At 37.4% G+C, this 21,264-nt stretch overlaps 1 protein-coding gene across 1 annotated transcript in view; it reads right to left on the bottom strand.

Annotated features, from left to right (window-relative positions):
* Positions 1 to 21,264, bottom strand: part of ELOVL7 (ELOVL fatty acid elongase 7) — a 73,206-nt gene that overhangs the window by 19,142 nt on the left and 32,800 nt on the right. The window contains exon 2 of the mRNA XM_032850017.1: positions 6,467 to 6,564. Coding sequence (XP_032705908.1) covers positions 6,467 to 6,530 — 64 coding nt within the window. The 5' untranslated portion in view covers positions 6,531 to 6,564. The remainder of the gene's footprint in view (positions 1 to 6,466; positions 6,565 to 21,264) is intronic.

Raw genomic sequence — 21,264 nt, 5'->3', positions numbered from 1 at the left:
TGGAATTAAAAATTTAAAAAGCAGGTAGTGATGAAGATAAATAGGATCTGATCATTTTAAGATATAGTAAGGAGGCAAAAAACATAAAATGTTATAAATGTTTAAATACAGGGAATGAGAAACAGGTGGAAGTTAAGGAAAAACTGAGATTTTTGTTTAGGTAGTTGTACTATCGCTGAGACTAGGAATGCAGGATATGGAGAAAGACTAGTCAGGGAGCGATGGCTAATGTTTTCAAACATCCTACACTTTGGCCTACCTCTAAAACATGTCTATGGAGACTCCTATAGACACCTGGAGATTTGAATCTGGAAGCAGGAGAAAGATCTGGGCCAGAGATGTACTATGGGAGATCTTTATCACATGAAAGGTGAACAACAAAGCCATGAAAGTGGCTTAGGAAAGTGGGTAGAGTAAGGAGAGTAAGTGGTTCAAGTCAGAATCTTTAGGACTTAAACTTTGCAGGAGAGATGGTAGATGAGAAAACTGTTAAAAAAAAAAAAAAAAAGAAAAAAGACCAACGAATGGCCAGAGAGAGAGAAGGACAACCACAGAAGTGAGCTATTTTGAGGCTAAAGGAAGAGTGAATCTTTGGAAGGAGTCAAAGGATAAAATGAAGCAGAGAGAGAAAGTTAAAATGTAGTCTGAAAAGTAACACTGGCTTTAACAAAAGGAAGTCACCGATGTCTTAGCAGAAACAATTTTAGTAAAGTATCCTGCACAAGACAGAAATTCAACAAAAGTTTGCTGACATATTAAAAAAAAACATAAAGTTCTCAAAATTAAATTTTTCCCCCTCATATTAAGATTGTCACAGTTTGAAATCAGAACAAGTTTTGAAATCAGCTATCCAGGTACACAGCACTGAAGTCTTCTACTGCTTCTGTTAGTTACCTTTCTTCCCTTCCACATGTTCCCTAGGACATCTGGGTGCCACCTGCAGTTTCAATAGCCAAACGGAGCGGGAGCCGCGGGCCGGTAACTCACCAGGGAAGTCACAGTAAATAAAAGTTTGCCACACAAATGGCACGGAACGGAATCAGAACTGCTTCAACTCTGTTGAATTTCTTCTATCAGTGGGTAATCTAAAGTTTGAATATAGGAACATATGAATATGTCTAGTTTTCACTTCTGATAAAATAAGGACTTTCAGCCAGTGCCAAACAAGACCACTGGTAGGATGTTAACTAACATGGTCACCTTTGGATGGTGACAGTATGGATGATTTAAATTTTTTTCTTCTCCTTTTTAAGCAATTTAAAATGTTCCTGTCCTTAACAGACATCACTGGTATGACTGAAACAGGTTTTTTGTGTGTGTGTCTGTAAAGGAATTCCTGAATTAAAGATACATTTTATTTTATTCTTTTATTGACTCAGCAGGGGGAAAAAATACCAAATTACATCATCTTTCTGTTCTTCTTCTGGTAGCCCTATAAAGAAAACAAGCCAGGAAAAGCATGCTGGGTTGGCTCAGGACGGAGAAAAAAAAAGCTTAAAAAAATAATTTTTTCCCATAATTTAATATTTTAAGCATACACCTTCTTTTAAAATCCTACGTGTGACTTTCAAGTACTATAAATTAGAAAATACCATTGTATCTTTTGGGAAAAGCTGGCTAATTTCATGTTATTTTCATAAAATAGTATATCAAGTCCTTTCGTTTATTTTTAAAACCTATTTTCAGCAAAGCTTTGGAATCAGCTGGCCTGGGTTCGGGAACTGGCTCTTCCACTGACTCATGGGATCTGGAGCCACTGACTTCACTTCTTTGTGTTTACTTTCCTCATCTGTGGATTGGGCATAAAGCAGCATGTATCTCATAGGGGATTTAATGAGTAACTATATGTAAAGAGTCCAGCACAACCTAAGGACTCAATAAGCATGCATTGCTACTATGACAGCAGATCTGAATTCTGTCAGGATAGCAGAATTCCCTCTGTAATCAAATTAAATTAAATTAAAAATCAAATTAAAATCAAAATTAAAAATTAAAATCAAATTAAAAATCAAATTAAGAAATTAAAAAAAAATGACCTTGTTCTAACCGCATCAGAATCCTAGGGCATGGGTCCCAGGCATCCACAGATACTGAGGTAACCACAATGAACTGTCAGAGTTAAGAACCAGGGCTTCAGGGCTTCGCCCACTACACTGAGGGCTTCAGCATCCCTCACTAGGTGCTCTGCAGTTGTCTTTTATATGGTTTCCCTGCATCTGTTCCAATCTGCTACACCTTGTCTTCCATACGACTTCCAAACGCACTTTTTAAAAGTATAGCTCTGCCCAGATTATTCCTCTGCTCACATCAGCTCTCCCTACTGAGCAATGAAATTCAAAGCCTTTACTACGATGTTCATGACTCCGATCATTGTTAAGGACTCTGACAACTGTTCATGTTGCCTGCCTTCTTGCTCAGTAACAGTTAAACCTTTCTGAATAGGGAGCCCACTTCTATGTGAGGTAGGGGGACTCCCCTGACAAGATGTCTGCAAGTGACGTGTGGATGGTGACTTGATCTGGGAAGTTGTGGGGAGACTACTCAAAGCCATTTAAAGTCTGTGATAAAGGCTCCCTGTGTGATTCCACAATTTACGAAAGATTTAGGGGTGAAGAGGAGCTCTTTTTTTCCCAGACACAAGAGGCTGAAGGAAGAGTGTTTCATGTACCTCCTACTTGGCATCAGGGTTGGGCATAAGTGTCATGAGTTGAGCCAAGATGAAATAAGAGGATGGGGAGGCAGGTTGTCTGCAGTCCATACCCTAGTCATTACCGACGTTCTGACTTACTGCTAGCCTAATGATTCTTTTCTAAGAGTGTTCCAGAGAGAGTACAGGGAAAATAGAAGTGCCACAAAGATAGAATTTTAATGAGCTTTTCCATCAACTACTTGTAAGAGAGTGTTCTCTTCTTAAGTAGCATGTACTAGCTCAAGTACACCCTTTATAATTCAATGCACCAAGATGAAGACGCTGAGAGGAAAAGCAAACATGTACCTCCAGCACTTTGTGAAGTACCCAAGGTTCAGAATGGCAGCAACTCAACTCACACTCCATCTTCTTGTAAAAAAATCATAACTAGGTTTGAAAAGCCATCATTACTAACCAAACATAAGGAAAGTTGCTTTTGAAACATTAACAAGTTTCCATTTCTCTACAGTCCAAAATGTTACTAGAGCATGACTTCAGAATTTGACATCTCATATCTGGGAATCATAATAAATCCTCTTATAGCTTAGGTATTAATTAACTATATTTAAATTTGGGTAGCTAAGGAATTTTCCACATGAAATAATTATGCATGCCCACTACTTCTCTAACAATCAGGAAACCAATGAATAACAGGTTTCCTGAATGCCACTCAAGAATAGGGCCAAAGCCAAGAATACACTTGAAAATCTTGGCCCTTGATCATGGGTTCAGTCCTTCCCAGGGTAAGCTAAGTAAAACTGGACTAAGGTGGCCAGGAGTGATTTCTAATGGCTCTGTGAGATCAATACCACACTAAGCAGAAGCAAAATACCCTCCTGTTATACCTGATAGTGTTCTCACAAACTTATAAATCTAATACAAAGCATTTTAACCCTCTAGGCCCTGATTTTTAAAAAATTACATATATATATATATATGAATAGACATTTATATATATATATGAACATTTAAAAATTTTTTAATTACAAAAATTTAAATTTAAATCTAATAAAATTTTAATAAATTTTATTTAAATTTTTAAATAAAAATCTTAATTAAAATTAAAAAATTTTTAAATAGACATTTTATTTTAAAATTATATATATGAATAGACATAAAAAGCATATGCTATATTAAAAATATTTTTACATGACAGTACTCTTTCCCTCATCTGTAACAACCACCACCATCTGTGTTTAGATACTTCCTAAGTCATAGAGCACTTTTATGCACATTGTCTGGTAGCTCATAGGTACCATCCTCACTTCTGTTTTGCTGAAAAAGAAATGTCTATTTAACACAGACAATAATTTGTTCAAGACCACCTAGCCAGTCCACGGAAATGGCAGAACTTAAATCTAGGTCTTTTCATCATACATTCCCATATCGCCTCCCCTCTCTCATGACTTCAGATTAGCATAACCATAGATGTAGCACTGCCTGCCCCTCTCTCTCACTTTCCCTGTACTGTCTGCAATGATTTTTCAGGGGCTCCCTTTGTTTCTCCCTAACCACCTCCAACCCTTTATTATTCCCTTTTCTGACCTAAGATTGCTCAGATTTTCAATGAAAGTATTCCTAATAAAATCAGAGAGTCATCCCATGGATAATAGTGGAAATGGAATTCAGAAGTCATTCATTTAAAAACATTTTATACTTTCAGCTCTATACGGATATTAGTCATCATCTAAATCAGTTTGGCTCCTGAGTTAGGATACCGATTATCTGACTCTCTTGAGCTACCATATTTGGTATAGTAAAGAGCAAGAGACTTGTGCTTCCAAACAGGTCCATTTCAAAAATGCACCCAAATCTACTTGGCTTCCAAGTTCAAATCATGACATTTCAGGTAGCAAGGCATACCTCTACTTTGAAAAGTAGTTAAAATATTACTATTTTTAAAATACAAAAAAGGTGAAAGCCATTAAAACAAGACAAATAATATTTAAATTAAATACTGAATTTATGAGAACTACTGTAAACCTTATGAAAGAAGGGGGACATCTAGAGAAATCTACATGTTCTCAGAATCATTACATAAGTTAAAAAACTAAGAAAAAAAGGAAGAAACACAGAAACAGTCATTCTCCATTTCCCTAACCAGATTGAAGCTTCACTATTTATGGGATACTGAAAAAACCCTTGGTACTCTTCCAGGGCAAATATGTTGAGACCTTTTTTAGTGAAATAAAATTGGTCTTTAGCAGACTCCTTAGAAAGATGGCAACCACAACAGAGTGCATCTTTGCTGAAATCTGCCTAAATTGGAAAATAATTCCAGTTGTGCTCAATGTCAAGAGGCAGCACTTTTTCTTCCTGAATTTGGAGAACATGTGATTTCTGGTTGATAGGAAGAGCTAGGCCGAAGTGGTGAATATGTGTCAAATAATTCACATGTGAAATACCAGAAATCTAATCAAAACCAGGAAACACAGGTTCTCGTCTTTCCTGCCAACAACTTGCCACATTCTCAACAAGGTCACATCTCTGGACCTCAGTGTCTTTAATTCTAAAATGAGTTAGCTTTGATGATACCACTTTTGATGAGGTCTGCCTCAGCTCTACAATACTCTGATTCCTTGTTTATTTAAAAATCGTTTTACCTTTGTCATATATATACAGATAAGGGGAGGGACAGGGGGAAAAGGAGAGGGAGAATCTCTTTTTGTTGTTGTTGTTGTTTTTTTTTAAATAATTTTATTTTATTTATTTGACAGACCAAGATCACAAGTAGGCAGAGAGTCAGGCAGAGAGAGAGAGAGAGAGAGAGAGGAGGAAGCAGGCTCCCTGCAGAGAGCCCGATGCGGGGCTCAATCCCAGGACCCTGAGATCATGACCTGAGCTGAAGGCAGAGGCTTTAACCCACTGAGCCACCCAGGCGCCCAAGAGAGGGAGAATCTTAAGCTGGCTCTGTGGGGAGCCCAGCACAGACACCAGTGAGGGGCTCAATCTCACAAACCTGAAATCATGAGCTAAGCCAAAATGAAGAGCTGGACGCTTAACCGACTGAGCCACGCAGGAGCCCTACCTTTGTTACAGTTTTAAAATGTTCTGTGATGGTTGTAAAAGCAACACACATCTGAGTGGTATTTAAAAAAAGACATAGATAAGTAAATAGAAATTACCCATAATCCAATCACATAGAGACAACGGCTCTCACAAAAGTAATGTATGTGGTGTTTTATAACCCGTTCTTCATTTAACATATTTCAACTTGACTTGGCATTAAATGTTCTCCTAGAACATTGATTTTTTTTTTTTTTTAATGGGCACAGCAAGATGGCAGACATTTCAGAATTACTTATGGATGAGCCTATGAAACAGTCCCTGCCCTTTCTGATACAGCCCTGAGGGTGCAGGCCCTCCCATTCAAGAACCAGTATTGTTGCCATTAATTGCTATTTCCTTAGAAGCAAGAGGGCAGAAGCAAGCCTAAGTGCACTGTGCCTCCAAAAATCACTTTTAATGACTGCTGAATTGGAATGTACCATCATCTATTAACCAATTTCCTTCACTGGATATTAAAGCTGGATGTTTACAATAATATTTTCATTATTATAAACATCATAATAAACACTGGTGTAGCTCTATCTTTGTGCATATTTGTAATGAGAACTTTGATACTTCCTCTTTGTTAACTAGTAATAAAAATTAATATTTGAGGTGTTATGAGGTTAAGTTGCAGTCTCTCATTCTGTTTCAGAGAGATCCTATTAAATACTGGAATCTAACATAAAAAGAAAAGATGCGCCTTAGGTACGAAGTTTGGTTACTTACCAGCATCTTTGAGCCAACTATCATACAGACGCACGGTCCTTGACGTAAGATCACTGAAGGTCATTTTCCACAGGATTTACTGGCTCTTACAATGGGTTCTTCAGTACAAGAAAAAAAATAAATGAGTTTATGATCTATAAATGCAAATAAAGCCAAGTTCTAATAAAACAATATGATAAATGTTAAATATTTAATAGGAATACTTGGCAAAACAACAAACTTGTACGGAGGGTAAATGCATTAGAGAACCACATTAAACCCTGATACAGTGGCAAACATTTAAGATTTTTCATCATTATAAGAACAATGCTTACTTTGCTAAAAAAGGCTAACATTCTGTGTACAAGATAAAAAAAGGAATGAATGATTCTAAGAACGTTCATAAGTGCATCTCCCTTTTACAGCAACGGTGCAGATCAGGAAAAGACTACCTTCCATGGCAATTCTTGAAATAAAAACCGAATAGAAGAAAATCAAGCAGATATACAAACATTCCAAGAAGCTACTCTGAACTAGGACTTGCAGCTGATCTCCAGGCATAGTAAGGTCTTCTGTATGCTAAGTCTTTACAATTTAAGTGGACTATAGGTAGAAAGAAGGAAGGAAGGAAGATCTACAACAGCCAAGGAAAAGCTGCCTCGTTTATCTGGACAGATACATAAGAATAGTTGTAAAAAGAAGTCTTGGGAAGAACGACAGAAAAAAAACTAGTGAAAGGAAACTAGCCCTATTATATATTAAAATATATAAAAGCCCTATTATATATTTAGATTTTTTATATATAAAAATCTAAATCTTCAACAATTAAAACAATGTGACACCAACACACGAAGAAGCAAACCAGTGGGATACAGCAAAACATCCAGAAATACACCAGATAGAGTTAGGAACTATATTTTGTAAATTCTCAGATGTACACTCTCCCACATATGAACACCTCTGAAATCAGCATACATCTTAAAAATGTATGGTGTGCCATAGAATGAAGTGTATTTGATTCAAAGTCATAGAGTGGGAAGATCAAATAGCTCTGGAGATGGATGGTATATATACAACAATGTAAATATACTTAATGTCCTGGAACTTCACACTTAAAAATGGTTAAAACGGTAAATTTTACATCATGTACGTTTTATCTCAATTAAAAAGAAATTCTTTAGACCTGAAACAGGAAAATTCAAACTTTCTTCTAGCATTCTAAAAGCCATTTTATAATATAAGCATATATATACATATACATATATATATATATATACACACACACACACACACACATACACACATACACATATACACATACATACATTTATATTTGGAACACAAAATATTTCTTTTTAAGACATATAGTATATGATAAAGGTGGCATCTCAAACCAGTGGACATTGAATTACCAGGAGTTTTTCAAAAAATGGTGTGATACAATGAGACAGCCATCTAGGGGTAAAAGTTGGATCCAAACATTATACTATAAACCAAGATAAACTCCAAGTAGATCGAAGATTTAAATAAGAAAAACTGAAAGAAAAAGAAAAAGAAAAACAGAATCATGAAAGTACTAGATGACAACAGAGAGAACACTTTTCTAGTCTTGGAGTGGGAAAGGACTTTCTAACTTTGACTTAAAATACAAAAGACATAAGAGAAGACTAACAAATGTAACCACCTGAAAATCAAGAGGAAAAAATTAAAAAGTAAAAAATGACAAACAGGAAAAAATATGTTCAGTTCACACCACAGACAAATGCTACTCTCCTTAATATATAAAGAGTTCTAAGAAATTGATTTTTTAAAAAAAGACCTATAAGACAAGAAAAACATGGGCAAATCTCATAGAAAAGGAAATACAAATAGCTCTTAAACGTATGAAAAGTTGTTTACCTTTAATCATAGTAGAAATTTACACTATTTTATTACAGTGGATGGGCTAAAATCCAAACATTTTTATCAGTCTGATTGGCGCAAATCCAAAAACATGTTGAGAAGACTATGGTAAACTCATACATTGCTGGTGGGAGTACAATAACCCTTGGTAATGCCAATTTGGTAGGAGAAAGTACAAACGCATTTTTTTTTAAGATTTTATTTATTTATTTGAGAGAGAGACAGTGAGAGAGAGCATGAGAGGCAAGAAGGTCAGAGGGAGAAGCAGACTCCCTGTGGAGCCGGGAGCCCGATGCCGGACTCGATCCCTGGACTCCGGGATCATGACCTGAGCTGAAGGCAGTCGCTCAACCAACTGAGCCACCCAGGCGCCCTAAACGCATATTTTTTTTTTAAGATTTTATTTATTTATTTGACAGATCACAAGTAGGCAGAGAGGCAGGCGAGAGAGAGAGAGAGAGAGAGAGAAAGAAGCAGGCTCCCCGCTGAGCAGAGAGCCTGATGCGGGGCTCGATCCCAGGACCCTGAGATCATGAGTCCCTCCCTGCTGAGGGACACAAAAGGAGCTACAGGAAGGTACCAGCATAGGGATGGAGGTCTATGGTGGAAATGAGGATAGCAGGGTAAGAACAAAACAGCTGACCTTTCTGGGGTAAGCCAAGTCTGCCCGCATAAAGAGGTGGTGGTTTGAAACTTCACCCCTGTACAAAGCAAGGAAGGAGAGAAGGGCAGGGCAAATCAAGCTATTTCATAGAAATCATAATTGCTCATTGGAGAACTGATAAGGGAAACGCGCCTTCAAATGCAGACAGTGTTACAAAGGAGAAGAGCAGAGCCAGCTTAGGAAGCAAAAGGAAAACACACTCAACCCTGACTCATTAGAAGAGGATGGGCGGGGGTGGGGGGGGCGCGCGGGGGTGGGTTCAGTAGTGCGTCAGAACTGGGCATTGGGACCTCAGGCTACACGGTGGTAAAAGGTCTTCAGGTGAAAAGTGTCAGACAGCCTCTCTCTGAGTAATGATGTTGGAAAACCAGAGTTCACATGGAGTCTCGAGAAGAAAAAATGCTGAGATAAGAAGTAAAAATCTTAGGAAGAAATCAAAGACTGCTAGGGAAACCTCCACCTAGATATTAATCTGCAGGTTTCCTGTGTATTCCCCGCCCTGCCTGTTTCCTCCCTGATCCAGTTTCCCCTTCCTTCCCCATCCTCTGTACATAAGTGGAAAGAAAGCCTCAAAGAGGTTGTGAGTCTAAGTGTGAACAGAAGGTTTGGGTGCTTGAGTTTGCTCCATCCCAATGGTTTAGTTAGACTGAGGCTGGGAAGGGGATCAGAAACTTTTAAGCACATTAAAATGTGAGGAATGACTATAAAATAATAACTTATTTGTTTAAACCTAGATTTCCCAACCTTGGTTGAACTGACATTTGGGGACAGACAATTGCTAGGTGTGGGAAGCTGTCCTAAGCACTGTAGAATGCTTAGCACTGACCCTGGCCTCCACCCACTAGATGCCAGAACTCCCAAGTTGAGACAACCAAAAAATTTCGAGAAATTGACCAACTGCCAATCCCTAGTTGAGAATCCCTAACTTAAACCAAACGACCAACATTTATTCATCCAGATAAGAGCAGCTGGTTCAAAGTCACTACTTTTGCAATTGTACATTTATTTCAGTGATGCTGTCATTCAAAAAAAATTTTGAGCTTTTCTTCATAAAATGATCTTAGAGTTTTTCAGAATGTCATTTAAATAGCTCTAAGAGGGAAAAAAAAAATCTTTGTCTACTACTTCTAGAAGTCAGGTCATAACTGATCATAAGTTAAGAATGATTCTTGGGGTGCCTGGATGGCTCAGTCAATTAAGTGTTTGGCTTTGGCTCAGGTCATGATCTCAGGGTCTGACCCCACACTGGGCTCCCTGCTTGGTGGGGAGTCTGCTTCACCCTCTCTCTCTTCCATGCTCTCACTGCCCCTCCCTTCCTCAAATAAATATATAAAATCTTTAAAAAAAAAAAAAAGATTCTGAAGGAAAATGGATGAAGCTGAGTTCCACCTTGTTAAGTGGGGTGAGAAGCACAGCAATGGAGAAACTTTACTCATAATTTACTACTAACATTTTCAACTTCATAACCTTAAGAGAGTTTCAAAAAATCTGGAAACGTTTAGAGTCATAGAAATATTAGTGGAATAAATGTATAGTAGCCTGAGGTAACTGAGAAAACACTCATTTATACGTATACATTCCAGCATATTAGTTTAAATCTTTTTCTCTATCATCTACTATGAACTCCAATTAAAAGAGAGTGAATTTAGAACCTGAAATAGACTCAGTGAAAAATGGTTTCAAATGTCAGATTTTCAATGTTGTTAATTACCATACAGGTATGTGTCAATGTACTACCCCCCCCCACACACACACTGCAGAAGCAAAAATACATGTTTGACACACCTTCCATACAGAACTTTGCATTTTAAGGTATATATCTGTTTCTTCTTAGGATTTCCTTTATCAATCCCCCCGACTATTTTTTGCCATTTCTATTCCATAGCTAGGCTGTATAAATTGTTTCTGGAATGAAACAGAACAGCAGAAGAGAAACAGAAAGTCTTATCCTGACTTTAGAGTTAGGAAAGCTTAGGCACTTTAGCCATACGGAAGAACCCGAGGACACAAACAAGAGATCTGAGAGGGAACATCTGAGGTTTCTATGTCTTCTAGCATAGAAGAGCAAGTTTTGGGACTGAAGAAGGAGGAGTTGGAGGGAAAGCAATTCGTGCCGACCCCAAGGAGAAGGGCAAGAAGCCCTGGCAAGATGCCAGGTAGGATTATGGGAAGAGAGGGCAGGATTGGTCAGGCTCAGCTGCCCGAGTAGAGGGGGAACAGGCGGCTGATAGGGCCTTAGGCTGGCATAGAGAGTTTCTCTTCCTCTAGCATGGAGCAGGAGCCACAGAAACACTTCTGAGTATCCTCGACAGACCCAGAAGAATTGCAGAAGAGCTGTAGAAAATGAAGCAGTCGTGCAGCTAGCGACAGCACAGACCTGTGGTGACAAGTAGCCAAAGAGTTGATGGGACCCTGGATGTCTCAGGGAAAGCAATGTTGACCAAGGACATCAAGGACTAAAGAGCTCCTCCTTCCAAGTAACCTGATCTTACATAAGCTTGTTTTAACTTGCTGAGGGAGATGAAGTGGGGGAGTAGCCTATTTAGAATGGCATGAAATAGGTTCCTGCCACCCCCCAAAATAAACTTTATTAAAAAATAAAAACTGAGCTGTAAAGAAATGAAATTTTGTTCTTACATAGCTGACTTTGTCAGTTGAGGTTTGAAACCATTTACTTTAGGTATGGAATCCGGTCACTACATTTTTTCTCCTTTCCCTATCCCTTATCTCAGTGGTTGCCAGATGTGGTTGAAAATCAAAATTAGCTGGAGAGAAATCTAGATTCAGTTAGTATATTTGGGGAGATTCTGGTGATGGGCCAGGTTTGGGAACCTTTCTCAATGCTGCATAAGCCATTCTGAGACACAACACCCACAACATGAGGAAATGGCATAAAATTCATGACAAAGGATCCAGTTAATGAATGTCACCTGGCTATGATAAGACATCTGGGTCAAGAAGGGCAGTAACAGGAGGTGCAATCAATACTGGTAAGTTTTCTCTGGTCATGCAAAACATCCCATAAGAGATGTGAAATCTGGGAGACCTTTTAGTCAGCACATACACCCAAGATATAAGGAAACTAACCCCCTATTTTTTTTTTCAAATTATTTATTTGAGAGAGAGAGAGAGAGAATGAAAGAGAGCATGAAAGGGGAGAAGGTCAGAGAGAGAAGCAGATTCCTCGCAGAGCTGGGAGCCTGATGTGGGACTCGATCCCAGGACTCCAGGATCATGACCTGAGCCAAAGGCAGTGGCTTAACCAACTGAGCAACCCAGGCACCCCTAACCTCCTATTTTGAGAGCGAAATAAGCATGAAGTTCCCAAACACCTGGGAAAGGGAAAATCAGTGCTAAATCTTAGGTCTTAGTAAATTACAGAAAAATCAGAATATAAGTCTTATCTTTTAGGAAAACAAAACTAACCACAAATATCAAATAAAAAAAAAACAACTATCTAACTTTTTGTTTCGCAAATAGGAATGTTATGGTACCAGGGAAGAGATTTTTGTCTGTAAGAGAACACTCAATTTGAAGTGGCTTAAGCAGTAAGAGGATGAGTTCTAGAAAAAGAATCTAAAGTCAGGGAAATGTCTTCTGAGTTGATTATTATCTCTTTTGTCATTCTGGTGGAAAAAGATAGTGGCAATCATTCCAAAGATCACATTCTCATACACCTTCATCCAGACCTGTAAAGGAGTCTTTTCTTTGTCTCCTTTTTAGGAGCTTTAAGCCTTCCCAATGCTCCCCAGAAGCCCTTGAAATGTCCCTTCCCAGAGGTACATCCCAAGCCAATATCTAAGCCAAGCGCTGAGAAATGATGGGGACCCCCTTGGTTTCTTTAGGGTAATTGGTACTGTGTTTACCACAACCCCACAGTAACATGGGGAAGCACAGGTCTTCAGAGGGGAAGAGGAGCCTGAAATAAGAGCCAAGAGTGGTTATCCCTCAAGGAAGAAGGGGTTTAGCTTTGAGAAACAATGTCTGCTGAAAGTGTGCATTGAACAGATTACTCTGTAGTGACATTTCTAATGTGGATTGAAGCTCTGAGACTGAACCCATCCATCTCAGTGCTGCTAGTCCTGCTGAGAAGTGCTTTGTTTAAGTAAGACATGGTTACTATGTTAAGCAAACTTTGCAGCGCCACAGAAGACTTTCTAGTGACTTTTATATATCTGCTATTTAGAATTATCTTGTGCCACAGTCTCTTTGATGATACAGATGACACACTCTAAATTCATAAACACAGGAGAGCATAGGGTTGAACTCAAAAGGGTAATTGTTATGCCACTTCCACGAACTTATGTTTTCCTGACTGGTAAACAGCATGTTTAAGTAAAATGGGTCATTCTCACCCCCAATAACAATGACATGGTAATACATATTAATACTCTATGTGGATAGATTCAGAACTGCCCTTCCATCAAGTTTAAGAGTTGTAATTTCCATGTCAAGCAGGACCTCAAAACAAGTATCTCAAAACAAGTACCATCCACTCCATTCCTTACTATTCCATTATTTCATCTTGATTTCCACTCTTTACTTTCTCTTAATACAGGGACTTTTTAATATTAGATGCCTCTGGAAAATACAACACTATATATGCAAGACCCACCAGACTAATTCAGATTACATTTCTGTTTGGCTTGAGCTCTGCAACTTGATCAGTACTCAAGAGTCTGAGCAAAGCAGGTAAACTTTAGACACTCAGTTAACAACTTCAGCATTTTACTATGACAAGAAACCAGTGATACTAGCAACAGGCTCCAGCAGGAAATGGAAGTCATGTAAACCTTTGGCACAATGCTAAAGCACGCTATTTATTGCGCTTACCCTCAATCTTGTGATAACAGAGGGCTTCCCAATCTAAGTAGACCCATTAGTATCCTTGCCAAATGTCTGGCCCCAAGGCAGCCTTTATCTCTGGAAACACCAAGCAAATTTAGAGAAGACACAGAGAACATTCAGGGTAAATAAAGAAGCTGCTTAAATTATTAGCAGGTGTAAAACTGTGTAAAACTAAGTTCAATGCAGTAGGGAACAGGACAATAAAGACAGGAGCCCTGCCCTCAGCCTCCACATGTAGGAAGAGCCTAGAAAATGGGATGAGTAACTCTGAGACAAGCATCCAAAAAACTGTACAGATGGGAGTGACCACCAGGACCAACAGGACTTGATTCTCCGTCCGAAGAAGTAAGGGGTACCTCAAGGACACTTTCACTCCTGTTTGTAACCCAAGTCCTAGAACAATGTCTGGAGTAAAACAGACGCTCAAGAAATATCTGCTGAACGAATTCTGAAATGTGGTAAACACAGAAGAAGAAAAAAGGAAGTCAAGGCAAGGCAAGAGGGCCAGACCAAATACCCTACCCCTTAGGCCTTCTTCTCCACTTTGTTCCAGCAAATGCCATATTCCCCTCATTCATTTTCTCTCCAAACCAACGGTATGTTGCTGAGCAGGATACAATATTGTTTTAAAACCAAGGCCCCTCCATTCAAATAACTTTCTATTTGGCAGGAAAAAGAAATGCTTACACAGATATCTAAAATGCAAAGCAGAACACAGGGTTAGGCAAACAGCTGACAGAGAGTACTACAGCTTCTAGGAACAAAGGCTTACTTCTGGCCCATGTGACCAGGAAGAAAGGCCTGTTGGAGGGGAGGATACATGACCTGAGCTTTGAGAATAAGATTTCAATAGGCAAAAATGCAGGCACCTGGCAGAGAGGAGGGACACGTACTGCAAGCAGAGGGATCTCCAAGGGAAAACTCATTCATTTGTTTCCTCAACTAATATTACTGCTTTTTTTTTTTTTCTTTTTACTGGATAGGATCGGTCGATTTTTACTTATTAAGGTATAACTGACATACCACATTATGTTAGTTTCAGGTGTACAACATAGTGATTTGATGTTTTTATACATTGTGTGATGGTTACCACAATAAATCTGGTTACCCTTCTGTCACCTTAGAAAGTTAATACGATGCTGACTATATTCCCCATGTTGTACACTATATCCCTGCGACTTATTTTATAACTAAAGTTTGTACCCCCTAATCCTTCACCCATTTCACCCCCAACTCCCCTCTCTGTGGCGATGACCAATCTTTTTTCTGTATCTGTAAGTCTGCATTTTGTTTTTTAGATTCCACATATAAGTGCTATTATGCAGTATTTGTTCTTCTGTGTCCGACTTATTTTGACTTATTTTACTTAGCATAGTACCCTCAAGTTACACACACACACATCATCTTTATCCATTTACCCGTTGATCACTGATGAACACTTTGATTGCTTCCATATCTCAGCCTTTTTTTTTTTTTACCGGATATGATTTTTTATTGTGCTATAATTGACATACAATATTATATGAGTTTTAGATGTACAATACAGTGATAAGTGAAGCTGCAGTCAACATATATTTTTTGAATTAGTGTTTTTGTTTTCTTCAGATAAATACCTGGTAGAATTGCTGGGTTATATGGTAGCTCTATTTTTAATTTTTTGAGTAACCTCTGTTTTCCACAATGGTTAAACCAATTTATGTTCCCACAACAGTACTGAAAGATTTCCTTTTCTTCACATTCTGGCCAATACTTGTTATTTTTTGTCTTTTTGATGACAACCATTCTCATAGGTGTAAGGTGATATCTATTTGGTTTTGATTTACATTTTCTTGATCATTAATGATGTTGAGCATCTTTTCTTGTGCCTAGTGGCAATCTGTGTGTCTTCTTTGGAAAAATGTCTATTCAAATCCTCTGTCCATTTTTAATGGGATTGTTCATTTTTTGTTCAGTTGTATGAGTTCTTTACACACTTTGGATATTTATCTCTTATCAGATATATGATTTGTGAATATCTTCTCTCATTCAGTTGGTTGCCTTTTCATTTTGTTGACAGTTTCTTTCACTCCAAAGAAGTTTTTTTTGTTGTTGTTTTTTGTTTTTAAGATTTATATATTTTAGAGAGAGAGAGCCAGGGGAGGGGAAGAGGGAGAGAGAGAAGGGATGCAGACTCAACACTGAGCAAATGCCCAACACGGGGCTCAATCTCAGGACCCCAAGATCACCACCTAAGCCAAAATGAAGAGTTGGATGCTCAACTGATTGAGCCATCCAGGTGCCCCCTGCAGAAGCTTTTTAGTTTGATGTAGTTCTATTTGTTTACTTTTGCTTTTTGTTTTCCCTGCCTTTGGAGTCAGAACCAAAAAACAAAACAAAACATAACTAAGACTGATGTCAAGGAGTTTACTGCCTATATTTTCTTTAGGAGGATTATGGTTTCAAGTCTTATATTGAAGTCTCTAATCCATTTTGAGTTGATTTTTGCATAAGGTTTAAGATAGAGGCCCAGTTTTCCTAACACCATTCATTCACCTTTCTCCATCATATATTCTTGACTCCTTTGAACATACAAGTGTGGGTCTATTTCCAGGCTTTCCATTTTATATCATTGATCAGTGTGTCTGTTTTTCTGCCAGTATCATAATGTTTTGATTACTATAGCTTCGTAGTATAGTTTGACATCTGAGCGTGTGATAGCTCTGGCTTTGTTCTTTCTCAAGATTGTTTTGGCTAGTCAAGGTCTTTTGTGGCTCCCTATATATAGGGATATATATATATATATATCATATATATATATATATATATAATTATTTGCTCTAGTTTTGTGAAAAATATCACTGGAATTTTGATAGGGACTGCACTGACTCTGGAGATTGCTTTGATAGTATGGACATTTTAACAATAGTAATTTTTCCAATCCACAAGCACAGGAAACCTTCCATTTCTTTCTTCAATGCCTTATACTTTCCAGTGTACAGATATTTCATCTACTTGGTCAAATTTATTCCTACATATTTTATTCTTTTTGATGCGATTGTAAATGTAATATTTTCTTGATTTCTCTTTCTGATACTTTGTTATCAGTGTACAGAAATGCAACAGGTTTTTGCATATTAAGTTTGTATCCTGAAACTTTACTGAATTCATTGATCACTTCTAATAGTTTTTTAGTGGAGTCTTCAGGGTTTTCTATACACAGTATCATGTCATCTGCAAATGGTGGCAGTTTTACCTTCTCTTTTCCAATTTGGATGCATTTTATTTTTTTTCTTGATTAGGTGATATGGCTAGGACTTCTAATACTATGTTGAATAAAAGGGGGATAGTGAGCATCCTTGTCTTGTTACTTACCTTAAAGGAAAAGCCTTCAGCTTTTCACAATTAAGTATGATATTAGCTATAGGTTTTTAATATATGGCCTTTATATACTGGGATATATTCTCTCTATACCCACTTTGTTGAGAGTTTTTATCATAAAAGGATGTTGATTCTGTCAAATGCTTTTTAGTCCATCTACTGAGATGATCATATAATTTTATTTTTCATTTTGTTAATATGCTGTATCACAGTGATTGTTTTGTGGGTGCTGAACCATCTTTGCGTCCCTGGAGTAAATTCCACTTGATCACGGGGTATGATCATTTTAATTTATTGTTGAATTCAGTTTGCTAATATTTTGTTGCCAATTTTTGCATCTAGGTTTATAAGGGATATTAACCTGCAATTCCTTGTCTGGCTTGGGTATGAGAGTAATGCTGGCCTTGTGAAAGGAGTTTGGAAGCCTTCCCTCCTCTTTAATTTTTTGGAAGAGTTAGAGAAGGATAGGTATTAAATCTTCTCTGAATGTTTGGTAGAATTCACCAGTGAAGCTGTCTGGACTTGTGTCTGTTGGAAGGTTTTTGGTTAATGATTCGATATCCTTACAAGCAATTACTCTATTAAGACTTTCTATTTCTCCCTGTTTCAGTCTTGGAAGACTGCAAATGCCTAGGAATTTATCTCTGCAAGACTATCCAATTTGTCGGTGTATAACATTCATAATAGTCTCATGATCTTTTGTATTTCTACGGTATGAGTTATGACTTCTTTTTCATTTCTGATTTTTTTTTTAATTTGCATCCTTTCTTTTTCTCTTGGTCAAGTTCAAGGTTTGTCAATTTTGTTTATCTTTTCAAGGAACCAGCTCTTAGTTCCACTGGCCTTTTGGGTCTCTATTTCATTTATTTCTGCTCTGATCTTTACTATTTCCTTCCTTCTACTAACATTGGACTTGATTTGTTCTTTTTCTACTTCCTTTCAGTATAAAATTAAATTGTTTGAGATTTCTCTTTTTTCTTGAGGTAGGCCTGTATTGCTATGGACTTCCCTCTTAGAACTGTTTTTGCTGTATCCCGAAGTTTTGGTAGGTTGTTCATTCTAGGTGTTTCATTTCTCTTTTAATTTCTATCACTTCGTAGTTGTTCGGGAACATGTTGCTTAATCTGTGAGTATTTACAGTTTTCCAGTTTCTTGTTTTAGATTTTATTTATTTGAGAGAGAGAGAGAGATAGCAAGAGAGAGCATGAGTGGGGAGGAGAGGGTCTCCACAATGAGCAGAGACCCTGACATGGGGCTTGATCCCAACCTGAGCTAAAGGCAGGCGCTTAACTGACTGAGCAACGCAGGAACCCCTCCAGTTTTCCTCTTGTGACTGATTTCTAGTTTCATATCATTGTGGTCAGAAATGATGCTTGATATGATTTTAATCTTGAATTTTCTGAGACTTGTTTTGTGGCTTAACATGATCTATCCTGGAAGTGTTCCATATGCACTTGAGAAGAATGTGAATTCTGCTGCTTTTGAATGGAATGTTCCGTATGTATCTATTAAGTCTACCTGGTCTCATGTGCATTTAAAGCCAATATTTCCTTACTAATTTTCTGTCTAATCTCTCCATTGATCAAGTGGGATGTTAAAATCCCCTGCTATTATTGCATTGCTGTCATTTTCTCCCTTTTGATCTGCTAATATTTGCTTTCCATATTTGGTAATTCTATGTTGGGTGCATATGTATCAACCAATTTTCTTAAGAATCTGTTACATGTCAAGCACTGTTTTAGGTGCCAGTGATATAATAGAAAGCAAAACAAAAATCCTGCCTGCATGCTATTATAGAGAGCTTCTGGTGTATTTCCAAAATGTTTGTTAGTCTATTTTGATATTTGATATTCTATTTGATAATAAGTAGAATTAAGGAGGGGAACAAAGGAAAGGTCAAAACAGGAATGGTAGATTCCAGGGGTGGTACTTGATCGTGGAGGCATCAAAAGCCAAAATAAAGAATTTATTTTGGAGTTAGTTCTGTTGATGATGAAGAGTCATTAGAGGTTTCCCAACCAGGGAATGTCTTAACTAAGGTGGTGCTTGGAAAGATTAACTGGGTGGCAGAGTCCAGGGCTGGGTAACTGAGGGTGTGGTTCGGAAGGAGGGAGAACAATTGTGCAACTATTGCATCCTATTGGGAAGGATCCAGCATAAACATCACTTCCTCTGAGATGTCATCCTTGATCTAATCAGTCAGGATTAGGTATCTTATGGAGGTGTACTCATAATAAATTGTGACAGCACTTATTGCATCATATTGCAAATGTCTGTTTATTAATTCTTATCTTTCCATCCATCAAAAGGAAAGAAACTGAGCCTCACTATTCCTAGTGCCTAGATTAGTGCCTGGCATGTAGCAGATAATATTTGTGGTATAAGTGAAAAATCAAGTGTTATACATTGAACTGAATCCCCTTAAAATTCGTGTGTTGAAGTTCAAACCATCAGTACATCCAAATGTGATCTTACCTGGAGAAAGAAACTTCACAGAAGGCAAATTAAATATATCCAGAAAAAATTCACACAAAAACCTATATACAAATGTTTATGGTGACTTAATTCATAATCACCCCAAACTGTAAACAACCCAAATGTTCTATAACTAATAAGTGTATGAACAAACTATGGCATATCCTTTCAATGAAATACTACTCAGCAATAAAAACAAAGACTACTGATATTCCAGCATGGATGAATCTCAAATATGCTTATGCTAAGTAAAAATATACCACATACTACAGGATTCCATTTACAACATTCTGAAGAAAGCAAGGCTATAAAGAGGGAACATATTAGTGGTTGCCAGGGAATGGAATTTGGAAGAAGGTGTGAATACAAAACACAACACAAGGAAATGTTTTAGGGTTAGAGAAATAGCTGCATCTTTACTCTGATGGCAGTTACATGACTCTATGAGTCAAAACTCACAGGACTATCAACCAAAAAACAGTGAATTTACACAATGTAAAAAGAGTTAATTTCCTGACTATTAATTTAAAAAATCTCCCAAAAAAGCAAATCATATGCAAAAGAGAAGAAATTCAGGCTGCATCAGACTTCTCTAAAGCAACATTCAATGATATGTGAATTAATGTAACATTTTAAAAGAAACAAAGTATAACCCAGGAATATTATACCTAACTAGAGATCTTGCTCAAGTACAAACACAGCAGAAATACTTCTTTAAAAAATGGGAGAACTTAGGGAATATAACATCAGCTTTCTTGAAAAAATTATATGGTAACAAAATCAAGCGATTATATAGATGAATCAAAAAATTCAGAAATAGAGAAGCCCTTTTAAAAAGACTGGTTGGGGGTGGGCAGAATCCATTCAAATATGGAAAGAATAACAGGACTACAGAACAAAATGTAAATATTATAAATCTCTAAAATATAAAGGCATAACTATAATGTTTACTGAATGCTTATTATACAGTTGCTTCTTTATGTTTATCAACTCATTTACATTCCCCAACAACTCTATCCTCTTCTACAGATGAGGAAAACCAAGACACAGAGTTGAGTGACCTGGTGGTCTGGTCGCTGAACCTAGGTTCCACTGAGTCAATTAATATGGCCCAAAATTATGACTGTCTACTAAATTAAAAAAAAAAAAATTTTTTTAAAAAGAATAACTCCAACCTTTTCATGTTTTTCCTAATGTTTTTCATAATTTAAGGGCTCATTTAAGAAACCTGTCTGTGTGGATAAACATTTGTTTGAAGTTCTACAATCTCTTCAGTTTCACTTTAGTTTCTTTTTTGCCTCATAAAGTCATGCAGAATTAAATTGAATATGTTTTTATTTACAGGTAGTGTAAATGACCAACTTTGTAAAAATCTATCTGTTTAGCTGTCCAGCTAGTCAGCCAGAGCCAGCACTTCATCTGCACACACGCCTAGAAAAGATATCTGGAATGATGTTGATATAATAATAATATCTGATAATACTACTACTTCTGTGATTATTATAATACATTTGTGTGGTTGGATTTGAGGTGATTTATTTAAAAAAAAACACATATTTTTCCTTGGGTTTTC

Source organism: Lontra canadensis, unplaced genomic scaffold (assembly GCF_010015895.1).
Source record: "Lontra canadensis isolate GAN:19392208 unplaced genomic scaffold, GSC_riverotter_1.0 scaffold4, whole genome shotgun sequence".
Classification (NCBI taxonomy): domain Eukaryota; kingdom Metazoa; phylum Chordata; class Mammalia; order Carnivora; family Mustelidae; genus Lontra; species Lontra canadensis.
The sequence above is the reverse complement of the archived record's forward strand: the minus strand, read 5'-3'. Positions and strand labels throughout refer to the sequence as shown.